The 6,410-nt window shown below is 36.3% G+C and overlaps 1 protein-coding gene across 2 annotated transcripts; it reads left to right on the forward strand.

The window, feature by feature from the left end:
* Positions 1-1,168: 1,168 nt before the first annotated feature.
* On the forward strand, positions 1,169-5,974 carry LOC109011396 (protein S-acyltransferase 8-like). Of its 2 annotated transcripts, XM_018992581.2 has the most exons (6): positions 1,186-1,583; positions 3,025-3,044; positions 3,135-3,210; positions 4,021-4,320; positions 4,424-4,657; positions 5,127-5,974. In XM_018992581.2, the coding sequence occupies exons 1-6, from the start codon at positions 1,545-1,547 to the stop codon at positions 5,634-5,636; spliced, it is 1,179 nt and encodes a 392-aa protein (XP_018848126.1). In that variant the 5' UTR covers positions 1,186-1,544; the 3' UTR covers positions 5,637-5,974. The 2 variants fall into 2 exon arrangements, with proteins under 2 accessions (XP_018848125.1, XP_018848126.1); XM_018992580.2 differs by having other exon boundaries at positions 1,169-1,583; positions 3,025-3,210.
* The last annotated feature ends 436 nt before the right edge of the window (positions 5,975-6,410 follow it).

Consider the following 6,410-nt stretch of genomic DNA (forward strand, 5'->3'; position numbering starts at 1 on the left):
ATGAGGATAATAACCAAAATCAAATTGTTGATTTGATTAAAAAAGTAATGTAATCAGCCAACCAAATATCAAACGTAATGCATCCTAAAGCTATGATTCTCGATAGCAATGCTGCATAAAGTCTGTGGTACTGATATGTTTTTCAAATTAACAAGTAATCAAGAAACAATTGACATTTGTATAATTAAATCATGATTTTTTTTTTTCCAAACATTGCAATTGTTGCCTCATGAAATCATCATAGATCATTAGAACTTTATTTGACTAATCATATTTTTAAGCTCATCTGGTGCATTTCATTAATAATGATATTTGGCAAGACAAAATACACAAATTATGCTAAGGTATTGTTTAGATTTAGAAAATGTTTTATCTCATTATTGCAACTTTATTAAATTTTTACATAAAATATAATAAATAATTTAATTTTTTCAAAATAATAATAATATTAAAAAAAATATTGTTTAACTTTTATTTTTCATCTAAAACTATCTTATCTCATCTCTGAATCTAAACTAGCCATTAAGATGACTCATGCAAGACATGTAAAATGCCTAGTTGATGGTATTTCAAAGAATCTAAGATCCCGTTTGGATAGTTGAGACTATGAGATGAAGTGAGTTGAGAGTTAAATAAAATATTATTATAATATTATTTTTTAATATTATTATTATTTTAAAAATTAAAAAAATTTAATTATTTATTATATTTTATATAAAAATTTAAAAAAATTATAATAATTATATAAGATGAAATGAGTTAAGATTATATCTGAACTCAAATAACCTAACAATTGGGCTGAGCTGTTTTTTTTTTCCCCTTTATTTTTTGGGCTTTTTTGTTTATTTTATTTTTCTCTCCATCGGAAACTACAAAAAGAAAAAAGAAAAAAAACAACAGCTAGGCTGTCTTTTTATCTCCCAAATGTTTTGGCCCCGTTGGTGGACCAAAATACTCACATATTCCCCTGCATACCCAACTGAGTACCAGTGGGACAGTACTTGCAAGAACCAATTCGATCTTGCCACGTCACTAAGAACCACCAGTTTTGATGACGTGGCATGATCAGAGCCGAAAAGAGAAGTTTAAAATGGGGGGTAGATTAGACATTTCAATCAGTTGATCAAATTTCACTTTTAAAGACCTGAGGAAAAGTGGGGGAATTTCATTTCCCCATATATCAGAGTGTACAACATTTCCCCTACAAACTACAAAGGTATCTCTCTCTCTCTCTCTGTCTCTCACGCAAAGGGAAAAAGAGAAGGGACGCTTCTGAAAATTCCAAAATTTTGAAACCGCCATCTGAGTCTCAGATATCACCCTCTCTTCCTCTCTCTGTGAAATCTCAAAGGAAACCCTTGAAGAAGAGGGCCCTGGTCTGAGCCCCAATATTATATTAACACCTCAAAAGCACGGCAAATCGAGTGTGGTTGCACAGTGATTTAGGGGAGGGGGGTCCAAATGCGAGTGAGATGAACAACCACAAGTTCCAAGTCTTCGACTCCGTGCCCGCGTGAGTGTGACGAAGAGCGTGCGATTCTCTCATGGCAAAGCGCGTGTACGAAGCTTGGAAAGGACGTAATGTAAGACACTTGTTGCTTCTTTTTTTTCGTTTGCATTTGAAACTTAAGCTTGTTTTTTGCTATCTGGGTGTGCTTTAGATTTGTTGGGTTTGTGAAAAAATTAGTGGGTTTTCATTGATTCGGTTATTTGTTTGGTGAATGTGCGGAACTAGGTTTGTTAATTTTGATGAATTAATCTGCGGAATTGGGTTATTAGGTCGCTTCTACTTAATTCCCTTTTTTTCGCTGATAAATGGAAGTTTGACTGTATGTATTAGCTATCATCATTACGTTTTTCTTGTTGGTTTCCGTATTCAAGAAGATGAACTCGACGTGTTATGCTTAGTTTAGTGGATTTGGGTTGGCGGTTATGGAAATTTTAAGCTTAGAATCAGAACTCCTTTCTGAAAAATTTCTTTTATTTTCAACACCCTTAGCAACTAATGGAGGTGCTAGATCTGGTTTGGAGGAAGAGTTCAGTGAACAAGAAAATCGATGAAGATACTTCATTATGGACTGATTTTCTTTTCTTAATTTTTCTTACAGTTTGACTTGGGATCAACTTGGGTTCGGTGGTCAAAGGACGCATCATATAAATCATCTTTGCTTGGTTAAAAAAATGGAGGAGAAAAAGAGTCATCTTTTAAATTTTTAAGTATCTTGTGATCTCACCTGATTCAAAAGGGTTGTATGTTAGGCTCAATTTCAAGACACACGGATGCTTATGTTTAGGTTTGCAGAGATGTCTAGTGAGTCCATCGTGCTAACTATTCAAAACAAACTTTCTATTTTTGCACTGGTGGTTATACTTCCCCTAACCCCTAACTTCGAGCTGTAATGTTATTCTTGATTTTCGGTGTTTATGAAATTATGAGTACTATATGGGTAAAGGGCATTGCGCATGAAGCTCCCAACGTGTTAATTGTTGCACAAATGTATTTTCGAGTGGTTGTGATATTGCTTTGTTTCACATCAAGGCAGAAAGTCGAGGGTGAGTGCATCGGTCCAATCCTCTGATACCTTGACTTTCATCCTCCTTGAACCTTTGTAGTTTCATACTAAACAGGACCATGTTTAATAGCTTCTGAAGGTTTCATATTGGTTAATGCAGTCTCCACCTGTATTCATTGTAAATAAGTGAAATTGTCGTCTAAAAGGGGAAAAAAGTGGAGGTTGCTTGAAATTGGGTGATATACCCATGTAAGGCTCATGGGTTGAAAAACTAGAGAATTTTTTATTGGAAATCCTGGGTTAGTAATATAATTGAAAGGCTATTTGTTTTGTGGGCATACTTATGTGAGATAATTTACCCACTCAGTGGGATGATATGCCCAGGTAAGTTCTCTCTCACTCGTCTGTCTCTCTAAATGTTCTGTTGCATTTGTTTCAAAAGATATGGCTTTATGAATATTATGTTTCTATTTAATTTTGTATTTAAGTATTTATCGTCTATCTTTTGCAGAAGTTCATCCTTGGTGGGAGGTTGATATTTGGACCTGATGCTAGATCACTGCTTGTTACGTTATTGCTTATTCTTGTACCAGTTATCATATTTTGTGTGTTTGTTGCAAGGCATCTTCCGCATGAAGTTTTGCAGCATAATGTGGGATATGTGATTCTTGTGGTAGCGATTGTCTTCACTATCTACGTAAGTCTGCTTAATCTTTTATTTACTTGCCACTGAACATTGTCAGGATATGATGTGAATTTGTTTGATCGCATGCTTTGGTATATGTTCATGTTCAGATGGATGACCATGCTTGTGCAGTCATTAACAGGCACATAATACTCAAGTTTTGCATTGTAATCTTATGATCAAGACAAGTAACAAATTTCATTCAAAATCTCTTCTTGCCAAGTCATTTTACCTTAAATTCTGACCAGAAAAGAGAAAAATATGTAGGTCCTAAGTCAGCTGTCGCAAGTCTTTGGAGTGTAAATATGACAATTGGTGGTTGAAACCAGATTTTACTGGTTTAACCTTCTAATGACAAATTGCTTATTCATATTAGTTGTTTTTCCTTTGGGGAGAGTTGGGTGTTGTTGTATGACCTTAAGTTTAATATTAAGGTACCAATTGTATTTTCCCTTTAAAGAGTTGGAACAAACTACCTGTCATCATGCAACCTAGTAGTCAAAAGGAGGGCTTTGGATGAGCTGTAGTCTCAAACATCCTGGGTTTGATTCTGCACTAGGAGTTCCTCTGATTATTTGATACACGGTTTTGGCGGATGGTATCCGGGGTTTTGCTCTCCAGGGGTGGGTTTGACGAGCCAAGATTTGGAAAGGAGTTATAACAAATCTCTTCATCCACTGAGATGTTTTTTTCTTCATTTTACTCTCATTATTCTTATTTCTAGGTTTGAACTATGTCTTGGATACGTTCTAAAAGTAATTTCCTCATTATCGATCTGTTAGGTTTTGACATTGCTTTAATATTCTTTGTTGATCTTGATAGGTCTTGGTACTTCTTTTTCTTACTTCAGCCCGGGACCCGGGTATTATTCCACGTAATTTACATCCACCAGAGGAAGAATTTCGGTATGACTCTTCTTATGACATTGGGGGACGACAAACACCAAGCCTTCAGTTCCCTCGAACAAAAGAAGTAACGGTCAATGGTTATACTGTGAAGGTGAAGTATTGTGATACCTGCATGCTATATAGACCTCCCCGTTGCTCCCATTGCTCCATTTGCAATAACTGTGTGGAGCGTTTTGACCACCATTGCCCTTGGGTTGGCCAATGCATTGGTCTGGTATGTTGTTTAACATTGAAATCAAATTTATTTCACTTATGAGATCTGTACTGATGCTGCTATTTTCGTCATAATGTTGTGTTCCTGGCCCCTGTTTGTGCAGCGCAACTATCGCTACTTCTTTATGTTTGTTTCTTCAGCAACTCTTCTTTGCATCTACGTGTTTGCCATGTCAGCTTTGTACATCAAGGTTCTGATGGATGATGTTGATGGCACAGTTTGGAAAGCGATGAAAGAATCTCCTGCATCTGTGATACTAATGGCCTATTGTTTCATTTCTCTGTGGTTTGTCGGTGGACTTACTGGCTTCCATTTGTACCTTATTGGCACAAACCAGGTCGGTTATTATCTTTTTGTAAATTTGTGCTTTTAGCATGATACTCTCTGAGCAATTCGAGTTCCATGTTAGGCTCAAGCTCATTCAATGAAGGATTAGAAAAGGTGTAGGTACACCAAAAAAAAGAAGAAACAGTGTAGAAAAGAGAGGAAATTGATTAGCTCATTTTATGTATGATCTGAAAAGGTGTGTACACTGAAAAGGCAAAGTGTATAGAAAAGAGAGGACATATCATCCTATCTGAGTATATAACTTTTTAAGACCTTGTTTTTAACTTTTTTTTGGGCGGGAAACATTTGAGTGCGAACTTTATGAGTTTGTGGCCAATGTACAAGAAATATGCATATTTACTTCCAAGTAGCTTTTGATAATTATTATCAACCTTTTCTTTCGTCAAAATGAAAGATTGGCAGCATTGTTTACCATGTGCGTTTTACCAGCTTGATTAATATCGGTTGATGTTGTTCAGACTACCTATGAAAACTTCCGGTACAGAGCAGAAAACAGGATCAATGTCTTTGACCGGGGTTGTTTGAATAACTTTCAAGAGGTATTTTGCACAAAAGTGAAGCCCTCAAGGAACAACTTCCGGGCTTTTGTTCAAGAGGAGGTACAAAGGCCTACCCCTTCACCTGCCCCTCGGGAGGGGGTAACAGCAGAGGATTTAGGTGTGGATGCTCGTTCAAAGGTAGAAGATGATCTAGATATTGGTGAAGACCTATTGAAGATCTCCCAACGTCGCAATATTGATGAAATTGATGAAGACATACGCAGCAGAGGGAGCAATGGACCTCCAAATAATACCTTGGATGCTGATTCAGTTTTGGGTTCGGATCATCGAGCTCCTACCATTCGGTCTGATGCTCGTCACTCGAGTTGGGGAAGAAGTGGGAGCTGGGAAATTGCCCCAGAAGTCTTTGCAAACTCCAATGTCACTGAAAGTAGAAGTTATGTCGCCGCAAAGGAAGCACGTCAGTGATGGGGTAATTTGTTTATTTGAGTGTTAGCATGACCGCCACTTGGGTGATGTGTGATTACTTTGATGTTCTTTTCCTTGTTTGGGAGGGAGCTGAGATTGATGAGAGGTTTACAATTATGCCAAGGGGACTCCAATTTACCCACCTTTCAGGTATAGGACTTCTGTTTCTTAATGTGGGAATGCTAGCAGCTTTACTATTTTTCAGAAAGCATATAAATGTGTGTAATTGTTTGAGAGATGAGGAGAAAGTGTCTTTTGCCATTGTTCCTTTTATTCTTTTTCTTATCCATGGATATTGTGTATTTTGCTCTTTTGTATCAATTCTCTAGTTCTGGCTTTATTCTTTTGTGTAAATAAAACCCACAGCGTTGAACTTGAAAGTAATTCCCCATTTCAAGCCGTTCAGTTTATAGCCAAGATTCAGTACCTGCATTCTTGAATGTTCATTGCAGATATTAAACCGTACGTAGGGAATTATGATTGGCTTAGGCTCAGCCAATTGAATTAGCCATGCTAGCTGCTTGTATGCTTCGAATATTAATAAACAATTCAGAGTCGAAATTGGTCTATGAAGTTGAAAAACGTATTTTCGCTAAAATATAAATTTGATGGTTACTTTTTTGGGGCAGAATATCTCAACCTCCATTGAATTTAGCTTACAAAAGGAAAATGCTAGTACGACTCTCAAATGTGTTTACTCATATATTTTTATTTTTTTTAATGATTAAAAAAATGACTATTAGTGAATTAGTGTTTTTATTTTTTATTTTTTTA

This window comes from Juglans regia, chromosome 6, assembly GCF_001411555.2.
Source record: "Juglans regia cultivar Chandler chromosome 6, Walnut 2.0, whole genome shotgun sequence".
In the NCBI taxonomy this organism is placed as follows: domain Eukaryota; kingdom Viridiplantae; phylum Streptophyta; class Magnoliopsida; order Fagales; family Juglandaceae; genus Juglans; species Juglans regia.

What these genes read in the sequence shown, in the direction of transcription:
- LOC109011396 (XM_018992580.2), top strand. Translation starts at nt 1,545, where the DNA reads ATGGCAAAGCGCGTGTACGAAGCTTGGAAAGGACGTAAT. An exon ending in AAGCTTGGAAAGGACGTAAT is followed by an intron (nt 1,584 to 3,024) that starts GTAAGACACTTG and finishes TATCTTTTGCAG; the next exon opens with AAGTTCATCCTTGGTGGGAG. An exon ending in ACCTTATTGGCACAAACCAG is followed by an intron (nt 4,658 to 5,126) that starts GTCGGTTATTAT and finishes GATGTTGTTCAG; the next exon opens with ACTACCTATGAAAACTTCCG.